This window comes from Schistocerca serialis, chromosome 10, assembly GCF_023864345.2.
Source record: "Schistocerca serialis cubense isolate TAMUIC-IGC-003099 chromosome 10, iqSchSeri2.2, whole genome shotgun sequence".
Lineage (NCBI taxonomy): Eukaryota > Metazoa > Arthropoda > Insecta > Orthoptera > Acrididae > Schistocerca > Schistocerca serialis.
In genome coordinates, this window is record NC_064647.1 from 156092269 (window position 1) to 156115383 (window position 23115).

Here is a 23115-nt window from a genome sequence, read left to right on the forward strand (position 1 = left end):
TAGAGTTAGGCGACTGATACTATACCAGTTTATGGGTCCCCACCATATTCTTCTCATTTTAGAAAGATAACTGGAACATTATTGCTGCTAATGAAAACAAATATAAGCTCAAGGATATGAAGAGTGTAATTGCGGTATCATTTATCTTTATTTGTGGTGTTTACATGCCAGTTAAGACAGAGGCTCCTCAGGTCCATCTTTAGTCCTACACATTTTGCATTAACATTTCAGCACTCGTTCAAGTAATGACCTTGAGTGTAACTTATAATTTTGGTACAATTTTTTCTTTCTATGATTACTAGTTTGTGCCTTACTGGTAACTGCTGCCACCCACAGCTCAGAGTGCTCTGTTTCCCCTTAAATCCTGTGTGCTATGCAAAGGGAAATATTAATGAAATTAACTTCAATAACTAACACTCAGTTATCTTGAACATATTTTCAAATTCATCTGCCTAATTCGGCTGGCGACCGTTTACTGTTTCGTCCGGATATGAATTTTTCTACTTTCATTAACCCCAAAATTTGAAGGCTGTTTAGTTTTTCTATTAATTGCAACATCTTCAATATTACAGTCCGATACCTTCATCCATCAGATACACACGCGGTCAAAATTTCCATATCCTCTCAGAGGGTAACATTAGCGTGTTTCATAGCAGGTTAGTGTTATACGTTGCTTTTCCCGTGACAGGACTTGAGGTTAGCTTATTAGGGAAGAGTGACGTATAACGAAGCTATATTAATGTACAACCATGTCTTTAGGTGCTTCACTTTTTTTTCAGGCAGTGTATAGTCTTTACAGTTTGGAAACACTGTAACAAAAATGTATGAAATCGAGGTTTAAAAAGTTTTATTTAGCGCGTACCAGCGACCACTGTATAGCAATTCACACACGTGTCCTACTGCAGCCATATTACAGTACATGAAGCAAGGTTGAACACCGAACCATAGCTGGCATCCAGGTAAGTTGTGCGAGTCGATTAATTCATTTCATAGAGATTCTAATCGGGTTGAAATTAATGCTCAGCCAATGGCATCATTTGTATGTGCATCGCTGGGATTTTATGTGCAAAAGATTGCAAAAACACGTGTCCCGGGAGGTTTTTGAAGTGTGCCACTTCTGTACTTTAAAGCAGTACGAATAGGTTCAAACTTTGCACTAAGGTAAATAAACAGGAAAAGTCAAAACTATTTTTTTTATTCAATAATCTTCCTCCGTTGTCGAGATGATTGGTTTAAAGTCCAGCTACGTGTAGCATGTAGAATTCTTTCTTACGTTACCGAATACGCGGATGCGGTTTAAAGTGGATCAAATAAACTAAAAAACGCATTCTTACGCTAAAACTGACTACTTGCATTCAAAAATCTATCTTCATTCGCATTTTATGTCGTAAAAGAATGCTTTTGTGCATTTTTACGCGCACCGCTTCTGTGTTTCGGACTTGGGCGAGTCAGTTGAAAATTTGTAAGAAATACATGTAATTATTAGTCGCCCTGTTGTTTTGTGAAAGCTTTATCAGTTACCTCGATATATGCAACATGGTTCGAAGAACAATTACAAAAATTATCTATATTGGATCAATCGCCACCCGTGTCAACAAAAATCTGCATCGGTTGTCAGGCTATGGCGGTCTAATGTCAAAGATATGGTAGAGTAAAAGTTGGGAACCAGAAGGAAAAATGCTCCTACCACAACACAAATAACGCGAATATGTCCTGGGCAGAGTTAGGGATATAAATGAAGCGAAGTAGATTTTAAACATATCTGGAAGCTTCAAAGACAATTAAATCAAAACGTCACGAAGTATTTGCGCCGTTTTACGAGTTAACCCTACTTGCAGTGAGCTTTCTTAGCTGCAGAGTTGTTGTTCACCTGTATTTGCAGTTTATAGTAAGATGCTCCTGTGCCCAAAACCCAAAATATTACGCCATCCGTAGTAAATAATATTTAATACCATAAGGCTGAAGACCATTCATGTAATAACGAAAAAAGCTTTTCTGGGGGTATAAAATTTCTGCCAGTACATTTTTTCCTGAAACAGCTGTTTTGTTTTCTGGCTGGGTAGGGGGGGGGCTGACTTTTTTCCCCGAGGGAAGCATTTCTCCCCCAAACCTAATCCATGTTACACGTGTGATAAAGAGTTTAAGAGCAAATAGATACTGATTTATGTGCTTTCAGAGAGTGTGAAATGTTTCCACTTTTGGCTAGGATCAAATATATAACTTGAGTTATCTGCTTCGTATAGCTGATTTATTTATGTTGCTGTAGAAAGGGAATGAGTTGAAGTATTGGTATAGCGAACGAAGACTGACCAAGCGGGTCGTAATACCCACATTAATCTGCCACACTTTTATTTGAGTTTCATCGGCGTTTATTTTTGTGTTGAAGTCATTCCCGCAATAAGACAACCCATGGTACAACTGTACAGTGTTGGCAAAGTGCGTGTTTTTAAGAATCGATTACGTAATTACAAATCAGATCGGCACAGAGGCCGAAACCCTGAGAAAAACTGGGGGCACAGTAAGGGCTCTGCAAGGGCTTTATAGACGCTTTGCTTCAATGATGTGACTGCTAAAAACAGAAAACAATACAATGAATTTTGACAGACATCAGAACAGTAAATGGCTTTGTACGAATCGTACTATAAAATGATGTTAAAGTAGTATATGAATTTCGTTACAGCTCAGTCTCATTCAGAATAAAAATTGTGAAATATGTAGATGTAATAATACACGCTGTGTTTTAGTGGATTAATAGTAACATATCGAATATAATTTCTTCCTAGCGTTTCCTAGCTTTAGTAAGAATGTGCTTCACTTCAGTAATAACTGTTTTTCGAAAATGAGGCTGGTCGACACGATAATGCTTTGCAAAGACTGATTTTAATTTGATTCTGTTCTTTACTTTCAAATAACATCTGATTTGAAATATGTGTTGTAGACAATGCTCGTAAGTGTATTTTAGCCCGCCTGGTTGGCCGTGCGGTCTAGCTCGCGGCTTTCCGGGCGGGAAGGAGCGCCAGGTCCCCGGCACGAATCCGCCCGGCGGATTTGTGTGGAGGTCCGGTGAACCGGCCAGTCTGTGGATGGTTTTTAGGCGGTTTTCCATCTGTCTCGGCGAATGCGTGCTGGTTCCTCTTATTCCGCCTCAGTTACTCTACGTCGGCGATTGCTGCGCAAACAAGTTCTCCACGTATGCGTACACCACCATTACTCTACCACGCAAACATAGGGGTTACACTTGTGTGGTTTTTTTTTTTTTTTTTTTTTGTTTGTGGTTTTAGGGCGCAAAACTTCTATGGTCATTAGCGCCCAGCCCGTGACGTAGAAAACAGGAAAAAAACGAAATTTAAAATCAGCAGCAATGGAAACAAAGTCAGAAAATTTGAGAAACTAAAGGCAGAAGGAATGCTTAAAAGTCCACTATAGAAAGGGGTTGGTTGTCCCCCAAAAAAAAGCTTCAAATGACTGACGTCATTTCACTGTCTCTAATAAACTGTAGAACGCGGTCAGCTGAGCGCGTGTCATCTGCTAAAATCGACGATAGATCAGGCGATAGCTGTAGACGGGAGCGTAACGGATTAAAATAGGGGCATTCAATTAAAAGGTGTCTGACCGTCCACAGCTGAGAGCAGTGGGGACAGAGTGGGGGAGGATCACCGCTTAAAAGATGTCGATGACTAAAAAGACAGTGCCCTATCCGGAGTCGGGCTAAAATTACCTCCTCCCGACGACGCGTTCGGGAGGAAGAGGTCCAAGCGCAAGGAACGGCTTTCACTTCCCGCAATTTATTGTGGGGAAGTGTTGACCAATGCGCATGCCATAAATGAGTGACTTGGCGACATAAACCGCTCCGTAGATCGGTAAACGGAAGAGACTGAAGAGCTGGCCGAGGAAGAGAGACTGCAGCCTTGGCTGCTATATCGGCCGCCTCATTTCCACAGATACCAGCGTGTCCCGGGAGCCAGAGGAACGCCACTGAGACGCCCCCCAGGTGGAGCAAGCGCAGACAGTCCTGAATCCGGTGGACCAGAGGGTGCACAGGGTAAAGAGCTTGGAGACTGAGGAGAGAGCTGAGAGAATCTGAGCAGATTACGTACTGTATCCGCTGATGGCGGCGGATGTAGTGGACAGCCTGGAGAACAGCGTAAAGCTCCGCAGTATAAACCGAACACTGGTCGGGAAGCCGAAAGTGATTTGGGGTGTCGCCAACAATATAGGCACTCCCTACACCTAACGATGTTTTCGAGCCATCGGTGTAAATAAATGTGGCTTCCGTCATTTGTGCACATAGAGCAGCAAATGCCCGACGGTAAACAAGTGTAGGGGTACCATCCTTGGGAAATTGACATAGGTCTCTGAGCAAGTCGATCCGGGGACGGAGCCAAGGCGGTGCTGTACCCCAAGTTGTCAAGAAGGTTTTAGAAAAGCGGATGGAAAGAGAATGGAGCAGTTGACGGAAGCGGACTCCCGGGGGTAGGAGGGAGGAGGAGCGGCCTGCATACTCGACATCAAAGGAGGCGTCGAAAAAAAGGTTATAGGCTGGATTAGCAGGCATGGAAGACAGATGGCTAGCATAACGACTCAGAAGGACTGCCCGCCGATTGGACAGTGGAGGTTCAGCAGTCTCAGCATAAAGGCTTTCCACAGGGCTGGTGTAAAAAGCTCCAGACACTAAACGTAATCCACGGTGGTGGATAGAGTCGAGACGCCGAAGAATAGACGGCCGAGCAGAGGAGTAGACTATGCTTCCATAATCCAATTTCGAGCGCACTAAGGCGCGATAGAGGCGGAGAAGGACCACCCGGTCCGCTCCCCAAGAGGTACCATTCAGGACACGGAGGGTGTTAAGGGAACGCAGACAGCGAGCCGAAAGATAGGAAACGTGGGAGGACCAGCACAGTTTTCTGTCAAACATAAGACCCAAGAATTTTGCGACGTCGGAAAACGGAAGGTTGACAGGACCTAGATGTAAGGAGGGCGGAAGAAACTCCTTACGTCGCCAAAAATTTACACAAACGGTCTTACTGGGTGAGAAACGGAAGCCGGTTTCGATGCTCCACGAGTGGAGGCGATCGAGACATCCTTGAAGACGTCTTTCAAGAAGGCTGGTCCGTTGAGAGCTGTAGTAGATCGCAAAATCGTCCACAAAGAGGGAGCCCGAGACATCAGGAAGGAGACAATCCATAATTGGATTAATGGCGATGGCAAACAGTACAACACTCAGCACGGAGCCCTGGGGTACCCCGTTTTCTTGGGAGAAAGTACGGGAGAGAGTAGTGTTCACCCGCACCCTAAATGTGCGCTCTGCCATAAATTCGCGAAGAAAAAGGGGCAGCCGGCCTCTAAAGCCCCAAGAGAACAGTGTGCGGAGGATGCCTGTCCTCCAACAGGTATCGTACGCTCTCTCCAGATCAAAAAATATTGCTACCGTTTGGCGTTTCCGGAGAAAATTGTTCATGATATAAGTGGAGAGAGCAACAAGATGGTCAACAGCAGAACGATGCTTTCGGAATCCGCATTGGGCTGGTGTTAAAAGACTGCGGGACTCCAGCCACCAAGCTAAACGGTAATTCACCATACGCTCCAAAACCTTACAGACACTACTCGTGAGAGAAATGGGGCGATAGCTAGAGGGGAGATGTTTGTCCTTTCCAGGTTTCGGAACGGGAACGACGATAGCTTCCCGCCATCGCCTGGGAAAGGTACTGTCGGTCCAAATTCGATTATAAAGGCGAAGGAGGTAACGCAGGCTATGGGTTGATAAATGCAGCAACATTTGGACATGGATACCATCCGGTCCTGGGGCGCAGGAGCGAGAAGAAGAGAGTGCATGTTGGAGTTCGCGCATGGAGAAAACAGTATTGTAGCTTTCGCGATTTGGAGAGGAGAAAGCAAGATGTCGCACTTCCGCTGCACGTTTCTTCGGGAGAAACGCTGGCGGGTAATTTGAAGAGCTCGAAATCTCAGCAAAGTGCTGACCCAATGAGTTAGAAATTGCGACGGGGTCCACTAAGGTATCATGCGCGACAGTGAGCCCAGAGACCGGGGAGAAACTAGGCGCGCCTGAGAACCGTCGAAGCCGACTCCAAACTTCCGAGGAGGGAGTGAAGTTGTTAAATGAGCTAGTAAAGAATTTCCAGCTTGCCTTCTTGCTATCGCGGATGACGCGACGGCATCGCGCACGGAGCTGCTTATATCGGATACAGTTGGACAAAGTTGGATGGTGACGGAAAATGCGAAGAGCACGTCGCCGCTCACGTATTGCGTCACGGCATGCCTCGTTCCACCAAGGAACTGGAGGGCGCCGGGGCAATTCGGAGGTGCGTGGTATTGAACGTTCCGCAGCTGTGAGAATAACGTCGGTAAAATGTGTGACCTCATCGTCGACGCTGGGAAAGCGACGGTCATCGAATGTCGCTAGAGACGAAAAAAGTGTCCAATCGGCTTGGGCAAACTTCCAGCGTCGCGAGCGCATATATGGCAGTTGAGGCTGCAGTCGAAGAACACATGGAAAGTGGTCACTCGAGTGTGTATCATCAAGGGCGAACCATTCGAAGCGCCGAGCTAGCGGAACAGTACCGACCGCAAGGTCCAAATGGGATAAATTTGCCGTGGAGGCAGACAAAAATGTGGGGACCCCAGTGTTGAGGCAGACTAGATCCGCTTGGTGGAAGACGTCTAGCAATAGTGAGCCACGTGGACAAGGATGTGGAGATCCCCAAAGCGGGTGGTGGGCATTGAAGTCCCCAACCAGCAAGTAGGGGGGTGGAAGCTGATCAAGAAGATGAAGGAGATCAGCTCGTTCCATTGGTGTAGACGATGGAATGTATACCGTACAAAGAGAGAACGTGTATCCAGAAAGGGAAAGACGGACGGCGACAGCTTGGAAGGAAGTGTTTAAGGGGATTGGGTGATAATGGAGAGTATCATGGAGCAGAATCATGAGTCCTCCATGGGCTGGAGTGCCTTCAACAGAGGGGAGGTCATATCGGACGGACTGAAAATGAGGGAGAACAAAGCGGTCATGGGGACGCAGCTTTGTTTCCTGAAGACAGAAGATGACCGGCGAGTAGGATCGTAAGAGGATCGACAATTCCTCCCGATTGGCGCGAATGCCGCGGATATTCCAGTGGATAATGGACATAGGGTGAACAGAAAATGGAGGAACGTCACCAAGGGTGCTGTCAACTCAACGACTGCTCAGAGCTTGCGACCGACAGGATGGAATGGCATTCAGTCGAAGGCAGAAGATCCTGATCCATAGGTTGGTCAGGAGCAGCTCCTGCCACCAACGATCGGCCAGTTGACCGGCCACCAACAGTGCGCCTCGGCGACACAGAAGATGGCCGAGGGCGATTTCCGCCAGGTGGTGCTGTAGATGGGACACGCCGTGGCGGAGAGGGAGAGGAACTGTGTTTCTTCGTAGCCTTCTTGGAGGTATGTTTAGATGAAGGAGGAACCGATGGTTGTGAAGTTGCAGTACGTAAAAACTCTTCACGAGAATGCTCTTTTTTTGAAGACTTGGCGTCTGACTTTTGGGCTCGAGATTTAGCAGAACTCGACGAAGAGTGAGCCATAGAGTGGGCAGGCGAAAGAGGTGAGGTTGAACGGGCGATCTTTGCGCTGGCCGATCTGACGACCGTGGTACTAAATGTGAGGTCGCAAGTCTGCGTGGCCGCCTCCTTTGTTGGCCGAGGAGAAGCAAGGACAGCGCTGTATTTTCCTTTCTGAGGCACGGTGGGCTGTCGACTGGCGAGTAACTTTCGAGCAGCAAAGGTCGACACCTTTTCCTTCACTCTTATTTCCTGGATCAGCTTTTCGTCCTTAAAAACAGGGCAATCTCGAGAGGAAGCAGCGTGGTCACCCATACAGTTGATGCAGCGAGGGGATGGAGGTGGACAAGCACCCTCATGGGCATCCCTGCCACACGTAACACATTTGGCCGGATTGGAACAGGACTGGCTGGTGTGATTGAACCGCTGACGTCGATAGCAACGCGTAGGGTTCGGGACATAAGGGCGAACGGAAATTATCTCATAGCCTGCTTTGATTTTTGATGGGAGTTGAACTTTGTCAAATGTCAAGAAGACAGTGCGGGTTGGAATGATGTTCGAGTCAACCCTTTTCGTAACCCGATGAACAGCGGTGACGCCCTGGTCAGACAGGTAGTGCTGAATTTCTTCGTCAGACAATCCATCGAGGGAGCGTGTATAAACGACTCCACGCGAGGAATTTAAGGTACGGTGCGGTTCCACCCGGACAGGGAAGGTGTGGAGCAGAGAAGTACGCAGCAATTTTTGAGCCTGGAGGGCACTGTGTGTTTCCAACAACAGGGTGCCATTCCGTAGTCTGGAACAAGACTTTACAGGACCCGCAATTGCGTCGACACCTTTCTGAATAATGAAAGGGTTGACCGTGGAAAAGTCGTGACCTTCGTCAGACCGAGAAACAACAAGGAACTGTGGCAACGATGGAAGAACCGTCTGTGGCTGAGACTCAGTGAACTTACGTTTGTGAGCAGACATAGTGGAAGGTGAGGAAACCATTGCGGAAGAATCCCCCATGATTACCGGCGTCTCCGATGGCGCGCTCCTCCCTTGTGGGGGCCCTCACCGAGGGCACACCCGCCTTAGGTGATTGTTCACACCTCAGGTCACACCTCCCGACATACGGACGGAGGGACCAATCGGCACTTTCGGAAGGTATCAGCTCGGGTAATCACCCCTCCCTGGGCCTGGCCTTTACCAGGGGGTACGTACGTGTCCTACCTGTCTACCCGGGGCGGGGAATTACGCGTTACCCCGTCACCGGCTACGCATGGAAGTGCGTGGGTCGGCCTTCAGACACGCACAGGGAGGAAGAAAGAGAAAGGGAAAGGAAAGAAGAGGGGGTCTCAAACGCCGCAGCGGAGAAAAGGGTAAAGAGAAGAGGTAAGGAATGGAGAAGGACAAAGGAAGGAAGAAGACATACAAGCAAGGAAGAAGAAGAATGCGGTACATTGACAAGCGTCCGTCTCCGGACGTAGGCGCAAACCATACTCCCAGAGGGGGAGAAAGTGAAGGAAAGAGCCAGAGGTGAGGGGGGGGGGGGGGGGTGAAGACAGGGGATGGGGAAGGATGCGGAAAGGGAAGGTATGCAGCCCGGAAAGGAAGGAAGGCCACATTAGCTCGGAGCCCCGTGCTCGCTACGCACGTATCCACAAAAGAGTTGTGGATCCCCTGGGGGGACACTTGTGTGGTGTAAGACGTTCCCTGGGGGCCCACCGGGGGCCGAACCGCACAGTAGCCCTGGGTTCGGTGTAGGGCGAAGGAGGGGTGAAGTGGACTGCGGTAGTCGTTGTGGGGTTGTGGACCACTGCAGCTGTGGCGGGGACGGAGCCTCTCCGTCGTTTCTAGGTCCCCGGTTGAAATACAACTGTATTTTTGTGGTTTTAAGAAAATGATATGGTTTCAAACATTCCCATTAATTAGCGTGTCTGCTTGAGGCATGAGAAATACATCGTACAGGTTTATTTTATCGTATCAGTTCCCAAAGTGCAGTATTACGTATACTGCCCACATGTGGCTATGCTTAGGATTTCTGTTGACGTTTTATTAGCTTTTCCATTAATTAATTTAAGAGAGATTCTGTTGGTAACAAATGATAAGAAGCGGAAAGATCCTAGCTGTTACGTTTCAAGTGTGCTGCATCTACGATAGGAAGCACCCGAGAGTGGGGGTTCATCTAAAATAGGAGTCATCCCAGACAGATGCATCCTAAACTGTAATGGTACGTTGTGTCATATTGCACGACATGAGAAAAGCCATATCTGATGATACGATGGCACTTGTCGTGTTGAATGGATATCTCATTACTTTACTTCACACCATGCATTATACTACACGAGATCAGTACTAATACTAACAAAGCACGAATACATCAAGATGTTTTGATTTCAATGTATTAAGTTGCAGGATAAGTCAAAAAGCTAGTTCCCTTCTTTGGCATCCCTAACTCTGCCATTTTTTGTGGTGTAATAGGAGCATTTTTGATTCTGGTTACCGTATGTCGCAATACTGGGTGTTACAAAAAGGTACGGCCAAACTTTCAGGAAACATTCCTCACACACAGGTGTCCGGAAACGCTTGATTTCCATGTTAGAGCTCATTTTAGTTTCGTTCTTCTACCTACGCTCAATGGAGCACGTTATCATGATTTCATACGGGATACTCTAGCTGTGCTGCTAGAACATGTGACTTTACAAGTACGACACATGTAGTTCATGCACGATGGAGCTCCTGCACGTTTCAGTCGAAGTGTTCGTTCGCTTCTCAACAACAGAGTCGGTGACCGATGGATTGGTAGAGGCGGACCAATTCCATGGCCTCCACTCTCTCCTGACCTCAACCCTCTCGACTTTCACTTATGGGGGCATTTGAAAGCTTTTGTCTACGCAACCCCGGTACCAAATGTAGAGACTCTTCGTGCTCGTATTGTGGAGGGCTGTTATACAATACTCCGTTCTCCAGGGCTGCATCAGCGCATCAGGGATTCAATGCGACGGGGGGTGGATGCACGTATCCTCGCTAACGGAGGACATTTTGAACATTTCCTGTAACAAAGTTTTTGAAGTCACGCTGGTACGTTCTGTTGCTGTGTGTTTCCATTCCATGATTAATGTGATTTGAAGAGAAGTAGTAAAACGAGCTCTAACGTGGAAAGTAAGCGTTTCCGGACACATGTCCACATAACATATTTTCTTTCTTTGTGTGTGAGGAATGTTTCCTGAAAGTTTGGCCGTACCTTTTTGTAACACCCTGTATAGTAGGAAGTATTCCAGACAGGTGCATCTAAAACTTTAACGGCACGTTGTGTCATACTGAACGAGACGACAAAATCCATATTTGATGATTCGATGGTATGTGTCGTGCTGAATGACACGATACCACATTACTTCACAACATGCATTATACTACATGACATCGGTACTGAACTTAAAGCACGAATACATCAAGATGTTTTGATTTCAATGTCTTTTAAGTTGCAGGATAAGTCCAAAAGCTAGTTCCCTTCTTTGGCATCCCTAACTCTGCCATTTTTTGTGGTGTGATGGAGCATTTTTGATTCTGGTTACCATATGTCGCAATATAATGGGAGAATATGGAATGTGATAGGCATACGATGAGGAGGGGAGAATATGAAAGATTGGCATCCTGCCAACGTGGCGTCATTGAGGATGGTGGCTGAATGGTGCCACCCCCGACAGAGTGAGTCCGGCACTTACCGTCATCAGCACTGGTGTCCATTGCAGTGACCCCCATCCCGCCGCCGCCGCCGCCGCCGCCACCTCCGAAGGGGTCGAAGGGGTCCTCCGCGGCACCGCCGCCCCCGCCGCCCACCTGCACCAGCACGCTGTCCGGCTGTTGGGCGGCGCCGGCGCTCTCGAACTTGGCTGTGAAGGCGTCGAAGTCGTCCGCCGCTGCTGCTGCCGCCGCGGCCGTGTCTGCGGCGAAGGGCGAGCCCGGGTTGTAGGCCTGCGGCTGATGCGGCGCTGACGGCTGCCGGTCCGCCACCGCACCCCCCAGCATGTCGTCTCCGCCCCCACCCCACTGGTCGCCGCCCCCACCAGCAGCCGGCGCCGCCGCCGGGGGCTCGGGGGACAGCTTCCCTGGAGCCGGTCCTACCGGATACAAATCCGTAGTCAGGGCAGCCACAGCCTGAGTATATCATTATGAAGATGACCTCAATGGTCAAGTTGAGCTTAGACACCGTGGTTTTTTTAGCCCCGTCCACTGCATCAGTGTTTAAGGATTGCTTACCAATGATTAGTTATCTTCTGTTATCTTTCTTATTATCTTTAATCATCCTGCTCTGGCAGTTCGGTACCTCAGGAAAAAGAATTTATTTACTTCAGGTTGCCCTCCACGGGGTGGGTGCACGCAACTGCTGTGGTCGTAGAATTAAGTTGCTTTAATATGACATTTATAGTCACAACGCAGATCATATTTCGACCCGTGCTACGTCATTATCAATGCTAAACAAATACAAGAGTATATATTACAATGTGATTTACAAAAGTTATAAGTCCATCACATTGTTCTCTTTTAATGTTAACATTACATACCAGTGCGGAATTGTAGCAGTTGTTCGTGCTCAAGTGAAAGCTTACACAGTTCAACCATTAGTGTCGTAAAATTATATGTTGGTTTCACACTACACATCGGTTTTGCGTACAGCGCCCTCTATGAGCTACGCCTGAAGTTTACAATTTTGACGACATTTTTTGTAATATTTATGTTGTATGGTAACTAAGTAGTAACATGAAATTATTATGAGTAAAACTATGTAAAATTACAATTCTTACTTTTTCTCATGTCTGTAATGTGCTAGATGTTCAAAATTACTGTAGCACGTAACAGTGACATTTTACGCCTCATGGGCTAAAATTAATTATAAAACTGATATGGCCACGTAAAGTACGTTATAGGAAGTACTGCATATTTTGTCGTGTTGGGACCTGTCTTAATTAGTTGTTACTTTCATCCAACAGCAGCTTTTGAAATGTGGTGGTACAGAAGAATGTTGAAGATTTGATGGACAGATCGCGCCACTATTATTATTTATCGTATGGAAATACCCATGCAATTTACAGCTATATTTACACAATACAAAAGAAATATTTATACATAACAAAAGGAATGTACATGAGTTATGGTCCCTAATCACTCGTATATCACAAACTGATATCCAGAGTGTCTATCCGATCGAGTTCTGTTGGCGAGGCGTTGGTTATGTCGTTCCAGCCTCCACTAAAACATCTATTGGAACATTCCTCTACAACGTGTTTAACAGACTGTTCTTCTGCTCCACAGTCGCACATCGGGGAGTCTTAGAGTACCAAAGGCCTTAGTTCTTCCATGCCCACATCGCCTTCTGTTGAGTACACACCAGGTTCTTCTAGAGAGTTGGAAGCCTGATGTGCATGTAGGCTCTTCGAGGTCACGGTGAAGTATGCTAGTGTCGTTTTTCCATTTCTCCATCCACACATCTTCGGTCTTGAATGGCTCGGGTACTCGAGCTGTCCGGAATGGTTTTCTTGATTTGTGACGCGTGCAGGGTGGAGCAGTATTTCCTGGGCGGGTAGCCTTTGGGGGAGCTTTTCGTTATTGACCTTCTCCCGTTCGCGGGCCGCTGCTTCTTGTCTCAAATGAGGTGGGGCGATGCTACTGAGAGCAGACAGCCAAGGTAGTGAGGAAGTACTGAACAGACTTGGATGGACAAGAAATTTCTGGCACAACTTGACCAGAAGAAGGGATCGGTTGATACGACACATTCTGAGACATCAAGAGATCATCAATTTAGTATTGGAGGGAAGTGTTAGGGGGTAAAAATCGTAGAGGGACACCAAGAGATGAATACAATAAGCAGACTCAGAAGGATGTAGGTTGCAGTAGTTAATCGGAGAAGAAGAGGATAGAGTAGCATGGAGAGCAGCATCTAACCAGTCTTCGGACTGGAGACCACAACAAAACAACAACATCCAATCTCCTCTGATTTTTCAGAGGAAAGAAATTATCTGATTCCATGCAACCCCCTCTATGGCCTTAACTCTGTCAGTTTGTGTATAGTACCGGTTTGTCACGGTTTCTATTTGCGTGCTTTTTTTAAGTTTTACAATATTCTTTTTTTGCGAATTTTTCATCCATTTTCCGAATTTTAAATCAAGGACGATTCCTGTAAAGCGCATCACGCTAGTCTATAACCTGGCCTTTATTGAACATAAATTATCGTTGTACGTCATAGTTTAGAAGTTTTAATATGTAGTCTCTTGAAGTACAGAACTACTGATAGCCTTTGGAGAGCTAGCCATGACAAAACACATCCATCTGGTGTCCAAGACGTATGAGACAGGCAAAATACCATCATATTTGAAAAATAATGTAATATTTACAATTACAAAGAAAGCAGGTGAATTTCACCGAATTATGTAATGTAGTCAAATGAAATCAGGTGTTGCCGAGGGAAATAGATTAGGAAATCAGACACTTTAAGTAGTAAATGAAATGAAATGTCGTGTGGCTAGGGCCTCCCGTCGGGTAGACCGTTCGCCTGGTGCAGATCTTTCGAGTTGACGCCACTTCGGCGACCTGCGAGTCGATGGGGATGAAATGATGATGATGATTAGGACAACACAACACCCAGTCCCTGAACGGAGACAATCTCCGACCCAGCCGGGAATCGAACCCGGGACCTTAGGATTGACATTACGTCACGCTGACCACTCAGCTACCGGGGCCGGACACTAAGTAGTAGATGAGTTTTGCTATGTGGGCAGCAAAATAAATTGTGGTCCAAGTAGAGATGATATAAAATGAAGACTGACAATACGCCAGAACAGTGCTGACAGCGTTGCAGAAAAAGATAAGTTCGTTAGCACAGAATATAGATTTACGTGTCAGGAAGTGTTTTCTGAAAGTACTTGTATTGACTGTAGTCACATATGGAAGTGAAAGATCAACGACAGACAGTTTACACAAGAAGAGAATAGAAACTTTGGAAATGTGGTGTTACAGAAGAATGTTGAATATTAGATGCCTTGATCACGTAACTAATGAGGAGGTACTGAATAGAATTGGGGAGACAAGACGTTTGTGGCACAACTTGACTAAAAGAAGGGATCAGTTGATAACACATTCTGAGACATCAAGGAATCATCAATTCAACAATTCAACATTGGAGGGAAGAGAGAGAGAGTGTGTGTGTGTGTGTGTGTGTGTGTGTGTGTGTGTGTGTGTGTGTGTGTGTGTGTGTGGCGGGGGGATGGGGGGGGGGGGGTAAAGGTCGTAGAGGGTGATCAAGAAGTCAATGTGAATACCATAAGCAGATTCAGAAGGATTTAGATTGCAGTAGCTGTTCGGAGCTGAAGACGCTAGCACAGGATAGAGTAGCATGGACAGCTGCATCAAAGCGGTTTTCGGACTGAAGTCGACAACAGCAATAACATCAACACGAACGTCCAGTCCTCTCTATGGCCTTAATTCTGTCAGTTTATATATATATATATAACCAGTTTGTCTCGTTTTCGATTTCGGTTTTATTAAAAAAATTAAATTACTTTACCTTTTGAGTTTTCCGTCCTTTCACTAAATTGTAAATTAAGCATGATTCCTGTGAAGCGCAACACGCTACTCCGGATCCTGACTTTTTTTTATAAATTTTCGTTGTATGTTATAGTTTAGAACTTTTATCTTGAACCGTTTTACATCCATTAACGTGCTGGTTTTCGTGGGCAACATTGACACTAATAATAATTTTCATGAATTTATATCGGTTTTAACACATTGTAAGGTATCTTACAGCTTGCCCATCAGCCCAACCATCGTGCTGCATGTCTATCCGTGGATGCGCATGCGTGCTCCACACGAACCTTTTCTACACGTCGCTGTCTGGCGCTTCCGCAGTTCCGTCTTGACACGCAACCTGTGAGTACACATCCATTGCGCACTTGTGTTGGTTAAGTGCGACGTCCTGATTTTTGCCGAATGTTCAAGGCCCTTCCTTGCTAACTCTTAAAATAGTTTTATACTGGATCATTTTGGAGTATGAACTACAATTTAAGAATGAATAACTGGGTCTTTACCATTACGTTTTTCAGTCCTTCTTAGGTAAAGAAGGGAACGTGAGCCGCTTAAATTTACATAACCTCATAGACGAGCATAAGTGGTCGGTTTCTGATTATTTATTCGGTGTATGGGGACCCTTCAGCTCACCAGACAGTGTGGCTAAAGGTGAGTGGAATTTATTACTACTTTACGTACCCGATATTTTTTATTAGTATTTTTTTCTATTTAGTTTTCGTCCTTTCTATACATCATCATGCGATTATGTTATTTTATGCTTGACATCCGCTACTTAGAGAAAAATTTTTGACTGTACGTTGGGTCATCCCATTCTCTTTTCTCCATCGGAAAGTGGTTTGCTTTGCGTTTTCATCCCGTGTATGTCTTTGGCTTAGTTACTTTTCTTGCATTACACGAGTTTTTGTCAATTTGAATAGATTACACCTGATGATGCAGCTAAAATGCTCTGAAACCGGTCTTGTCTATAAATTAAGGTCTTATAACTGAAGCGGTATTCTCAGAGGGGGACAAACGAGAACAATCCTTGAAAATTACCGTAGCAGAGTATTATCGAAAGATTTATCACAAAACCCAAAGACATTCTGGTCATACACAGTGTGGTCCACGAGAAAAAGTACGTAAACACTGCATACTGTAATGCAATCAAGCCAATGATATAGCAAGAATCCTGTGATTCCAGAGGGGACTGATATCTTCGGTTATAACTTCATATACGTCAATTTTCATAAAAACTAGTATTTCATACTTAACCTAGATTTCTAAATCCCCACAAAATTTACAACTGCAGCTGGTATCGCTTCGTGGCTCTCACCATCTGGGGACATTAGCGAGACGTGCTCTTCAGAACCTTCAAGGCGAACACACTGTCGTTAACAATTGCTGAAGTATTTGTTGCCCGAATCCAGCGGTTTGCTGGCACTGATGACCTTTTCGTAAATATTACGAATTTTTAGTAATTGTGTGACTGATTTTATAACAGGCGACATACTTGTTTTATCGCTTGCAATTTATCCCAGTGTAGCATCGGACGTGAAACATCAATCACATAAGAGTGTTAACTTTATTATATTGGCCCTCTTCGGTACCAATTTCGTCTTTTGCCACTGAAATTAGCACAATGCAGACGGCGCTGAGTTTGACACTAAGATGCAGGATGATTTGCCTCAAGAAACTGATATAAAGCCAGACAATGGAGAATTTAGTGATGGGGAAGATGTTCAAGAAGATAATACCGTGTGTACAGATGAAAGTGATGTAGCCTCAGAAGCTGAAGGAGGGAACTATAGCATAGCCTCCGGAAAAAAAGTAATGTAAATTAACTTATCGATATTCATCAATAATGGAAGCGCTCTCTGCGCCCTTAGATGTGCAGTAATTACTATATCTGTATCGTAGTATATAAGAAAGGACATTTTGTTTCTTTGTCTTCTTCTTTGTCTTCCTGGTCTTGTTGCTTCTGATGTCCTATCTGACAGTCGTATAGAGATCACGGTCTGTAAATAATTAATATAATTATCTGTAGCGTTATTATCAATTATGTCAAATATATATGCAATTATTTATGGTAGAATGTGTTTTTGTTGGTAGCAAAGAGTGCCTTCTCTGACCCGTGATTCATTTACGTAATAATTAAATGTTGCCCTGGCCATTTTGTGTAAGTTAATCGTTGTAGCGACGCTTTTAATAGTCATTTCTTCCAAGAAGTATTAAAGGTAATAATCGTAATAAATACAGAACGGCGTCCTGTAATATTTTCCATTTCATTTTTTAGGCCAAAGGTACAGTTTTATGAATAATAATTTTTATTAATGTATACGCTGCCATTGCGCAGAGGCAGCTATCTGGAGCATCAAGCCTCACAGAGAAAGAAATAATTAAGCAGTTTATTTAACTGGTTTATCGCGTAACATAAATGAAAGATTCTTTTTTAAACCCATCGTAAGACGGATGTCTTCACGTTGGAATACGTATGGTATTTCTGGCGATAGCGCCCTGAGAAAGAATTAGCCGTGGCTTTTAACCAACTTTAAAGAGAATTTTTAATAAAACATTTTCATTTCCAATCATCAGAATAATTTTTTTCATTCTCTTTTAAAAAAAGGTTACGCGATAAAACGAGGAACCCGATGAAGAATCTTTGGATGACTGCCGAAGAAAGCAAAAGGCACTTATTTTGTGTGTAAAGTACTCTGAGTCATAATATTTATAACAATGTGTAATTAGCGCATACCCTAAATTATGACTTCTTTTTCCCGTAACATTTTGAGCAGAAAAATTGTCAATGTGGGTACAAAACAGGATAATTTGTACTTATTTTGTATGTCTAACAATATACAGATGACAGTAGTATCCCGCACACAAGATATAAAAGTGCAGTGTTCTGGCGGAGCTGTCATTTGGACTCAGCTGATCTGTGTGAAGAGATTTCCGATGTGATTATGGCCACACGAAGGGAACTAACTCTGAGAATCTCGAGTTGGAGCTAGACGCACTAGACATTCCATTTCGGAAATCGGTAGGGAAATCTTGACTTCATAATTATTAGAATTTTTATACTGATTTCAATGGTTATTGAGTGTTGTTATTCGAACTATCCTTGTCCTTGAAGGTGTAGATTTTTCCCAGCATTGTAGCACGGAGGGCTTGTTAGTTACCTGCGACACAGCCAAAACTCTATTGTGCCGACACTGTTTAAGTAATATTACTTTTACTTCTTTGATTTAAAATCTATCTGCTGATTGTAATGATAATGTGTTACACTAATAAAATTCGATTTTTCATAAAAAATTGGCAATTTTTTAGAAACGAGAAGCTAAATTTGGCAAGAAGTACATAAAATACGAGGTTACATCTTAACAAGCAATGTTTCGACACTTGAAGAGGTAGTTGTAGCATAATGGAGGTCATCACTTTTGTTCACATTTGTACGTTCTCGAATCACATTTATGTGATCACCGCCTATGTTCAACGTCCACGTGCAATCATCATTCACACATGGTAGGTGGCAACACTAACAGCAGAGGATATATACGAGGGTTGGAACTTAAATAACTCGATATTGGCTTTCGGAGCAGTACGGGTATGCAGAGAACCTGGTGAATCCATGGACACTGCATGCCAGCAGAACGGGACTTTTCAAGCTGGTGGAGGCTCTGTAACGGTGGGAGGGGGGAGGGGGGGGGAGGCGGGGGTGCGCGCTTGGTTTGATGTGGGACCCCAGGTATGTCTAGATACGACTCTGACAGGTGACACGTACGTAAGCATCCTGTCTGATCAGCTACATCCATTCATGTACATTGTGCATTCGGACGCACTTTGCCAATTCCTCCAGGACAATGAGACACCCGACTCGTCCAGAATTGCTACAGAGTGGCTCTAGGGACACTCTTCTGAGTTTAAACACTTCCGTTGACTACCAAAGTACCCAAGAATGAACATTATTGAGCGTATCTGGGATCCATTGCAACGTGCTGTTCAGAAGAGACCTCCACCCCCTCGTACCCTTACGGAGTTCTGGACAGCCCTGCAGGATTCATGGCTGGCGTCATTTCCCTTCAGCACTACGTCAGTCCTTAATCGAGTCCATGCCACCTCGTGTTGCGCCAATTGTGCGTCCTCGTGGGGCCCCTACACGATATTAGGCAGGTATACCAGTTGGGTCTTCAGTGTATAATTGAACACATGACTAGTCCTCTTATTTTTACATACTTAGTTGGCATTTGTGCCTATCTTTAGGCGAGTCTTCTGAAGTGAAGACTTGTTGATGTTTAACACCTGGACTTGTATTCGTGACTCAGATTCTGCTGGAAAAACTAAAGGTTGCTGTTATTTCCTTATTAAGGTCTACATATACCGTGAACAATCATTTTCAACCATGAACCTTATCAGGACCAAACTGAGAAATGGTCTTATTGCTTATATTACCTAAAATTAAAAACAACATTCAAAACTCATTTACCCAAATATTTCAAGGAATGCGAGGTCACTGTCATTTTATGGATACCCTACAGTCTAATATTGTCCAAAAATAATACGGTTATTAAGTGAAATTTGTTACTCGATTTTACGGAGCATAGTGGTGTGTAAAACAATGTACGTTGAAGTTCTGAGAAAGGCATTCTGAGATTGTGTGCACATACCGCTTGGATGAACCTAAGGAAGCAGGCGAACCAAGTAAACAAGTAAGAGTTCATTGTTATTACTCTCTTCGCGGAGGCTCTATTTATAAATGGTAGCGGAGAAGACCCGATCCTGGCCTACCTTAGCATTCATATCTTCTATCACTATTTTTATCATTTATTGGACACTGTCTATAAGCTTGCTCCAGTGTCTCATAGAAGATCTCCTTTTCTTCTGCGGTCTTCTCCTCAATAGCGGCATGTGCATTTAGCAGACTGTAGCTAAAGAATTTCCCCTTTATTCGCGTGTAACATATCCCTGGACTTACTGCTTTAAATCCAGGAAAACATGGGAAGGGGTCGACCTCGGCGAATTTGTTTCGATTAGATTGAGGAGGTTCTTGAAAAAGCTAACTTATAAATATCCTAATTAAAGTAAGGCGAGTGCACCTACCTACATACACTACTGGCAATTAAAATTGCTACACCACGGAGATGACGTGCTACAGACGCGAAATTTAACCGACAGGAGGAAGATGCTGTGATATGAAAATGTTAGCTTTTCAGAGCATTCACACAAGGTTGGCGCCGGTGGCGACACCTACAACGTGCCGACACGAGGAAAGTTTCCAACCGCTTTCTCATACACAAACAGCAGTTGACCGGCGTTGCCTGGCCAAACGTTGTTGTGATGCCTCGTGTAAGGAGGAGAAATGCGTACCATCACGTTTCCGACTTTGATAAAGATCGGATTGTAGCCTATCGCGATTGCGGTTTATCGTATTGCGACATTGCTGCTCGCGTTGGTCGAGATCCAATGACTGTTAGCAGAATATGGAATCAGTGAGTTCGGGAGGGTAATACGGAACGCCGTGCTGGATCCCAACGGCCTCGTATCACTAGCAGTCGAGATGACAGGCATCTTAACCGCACGGCTGTAACGGATCGTGCAGCCACGTCTCGATCCCTGAGTCAAGAGATGGGGACGTGTGCAAGACAACAACCATCTGCACCAACAGTTCGACGACGTTAACAGCAGCATGGACTATCAGCTCGGAGATCATGGCTGCGGTTACCCTTGACGCTGCATCACAGACAGGAGCGCCTGCAATGGTGTCTCAACGACGAACCTGGGTGCACGAATGGCAAAACGTCATTTTTTCGGATTAATCCAGGTTCTGTTTACAGCATCATGATGGTCGCATCCGTATTTGACGACATCGCGGTGAACACACATTGGAAGCGTGTATTCGTCATCGCCATACTGGCGTATCACCAGGCGTGATGGTATGGGGTGCCATTGGATACATGTCGCAGTCACCTCTTGTTCGCATTGACGGCACTTTGAACAGTGGACGTTACATTTCAGATGGGTTACCAACCGTGGCTCTACCCTTCATTCGATCCCTGCGAAACCCTACATTTCAGCAGGATAATGCACGACCGCATGTTGCAGTTCCTGTACGGGCCTTTCTGGATACAGAAAATGTTCGACTGCTGCCCTGGCCAGCACATTCTCCAGATCTCTCACCAATTGAAAACGTCTGGTCAATGGTGGCCGAGCAACTGGCTCTTCACAACACGCCAGTCACTACTCTTGATGAACTGTACACCTGTACACGCCATCCAAGCTCTGTTTGACTCAATGCCCAGGCGTATCAAGGCCGTTATTACGGCCAGAGTTGTTGTTCTGGGTACTGATTTCTCAGGTTCTTTGCAACCAAATTGCGTGAAAATGTAATCGTATGTGAGTTGTAGTATAATATATTTGTCCAATGAATACCAGTTTATCATCTGCATTTCGTCTTGGTGTAGCAGTTTTAATGGCCAGTAGTGTAGTTTTGATTTAAAAGTCGGTATCTCAAAACAGCTTTCAATCGTTGTGCCGTTGATATATGGCACTTTTGATTAACGAGTTTGCCGACCACAGGGTTATCCCACCACTTGCCCCAACACCCGTCGAATTTATGACATTATCGATCCTTTTCCTCTCTGAAAACAGGTTACGAGTAGAGGATGGTCTACTCACCTCCAAGGAAGTCGAAATCCGCCACTGGGTGGTCGCTCTCTGCAGCCACGGGCCCCGTGGGGACGCCCGTGAAGTCCATCACGGCAGACGTGTCCTGCTGCTGCTGAAGTTCTTGGGCCGACGTCATCGGCTCCCCAAAGGCATCGCCCAGCAGCAGGTCTGCTGCTACGGGCGACGCGCCCCCGGAAGGCTGCCTGGGGGGCGGCTGCTGCTGCTGCTGCTGCTGCATCATCACGTCGACGTTGGCGGCAGTGGTGGCTGGGGCGGCGTCGAACAGACCCAGGATGTCCGAAGTGCTGGGCCGCGCTGGCGCCTGGTTCGTCTGCAGGCAAGTGTCTCTGCTGTGGCCACAGAGTCGATGGTTGGTAGGTTAAGGGAACAAACAGCGGGATGATCATTCTGTCGTTACAGTGCTAGTCCATCTGAAGTTAGTGACGTCAGCTATAAATTTGATCAAAGTGACAAGGTGAGGCCACGACGGTTGGATCAAGGATTTATATCAAACTTTGTACGCTTTCGGTAGTCTAAGTTGTAAGGCATTCTACTTAACAGATTTCGAAAAAAATCGTGGAAGACATTTTAAGTGTGAGTGTGATGTACCGGTGCGTTGCGACCCTGAACACAAGCTGGCGACGGTCATGTGATGGCGTTGATGTTCCGTAATCGGTGGATCGCTGGATCGAGTCCTGTACAGCTTTTTCTTATTTATATTTATCAAACACTAGTAATTTACACTGAAGCGCCAAAGAATCTGGTATAGGCATGCGTATTCAAATACGGAGATACGTAAACAGGCATAATACGGCGATGCGGTCGGCAACGCCTACAAAGACAAGTGTCTGGCGCAGTTGTCAGATCGGTTACTGCTTCTAGAATGGCAGCTTATCAAGCTTTGTGATTTTGAACGTGGTGTTACAGTCAACGCACGAGCGGTATGATACAGTATCTCCGAAGTAGCGATGAATCGGGGATTTTCCCGTACGAGTGTACCGTGAATATCAGGAACCCGGTAACACATCAAATGCCTCACATCGCTGCGACCGGGAAAAGGTCCTCCAAGAACGGGATCAATGACAACTGAACAGAATCGTTTAACGTGACGGAAGTGTAACCCTACCGCAAATTGCTGCAGATTTCAATACCGGGCAATCAGCAAGTGTCAGAGGGCGAACCATTCAACGAAACAGCATCGATTTGGGTTTTCGCAGCCGAAGGCCCACTCGTGTGCCCTTCATGATTGCGCGAAACAAAGCTTTTAGGTCTCGCCTGGGCAAGTCGACACTGAAACTGGACCGTTGATGACTGAAAACATTTCAAATTGTATCGGACGTACGGGTATGGAGACAAT

General features: G+C 45.4%; 1 protein-coding gene across 1 annotated transcript in view; it reads right to left on the minus strand.

Annotated features, from left to right (window-relative positions):
• Positions 1-23115, minus strand: part of LOC126424624 (uncharacterized) — a 343469-nt gene that overhangs the window by 116432 nt on the left and 203922 nt on the right. Inside the window, exons 19-20 of the mRNA XM_050087361.1 lie at positions 21768-22089; positions 11264-11659 (exon numbers count right to left, since the gene is read on the minus strand). Of these exons, the coding sequence (XP_049943318.1) occupies positions 11264-11659; positions 21768-22089 (718 nt within the window). The remainder of the gene's footprint in view (positions 1-11263; positions 11660-21767; positions 22090-23115) is intronic.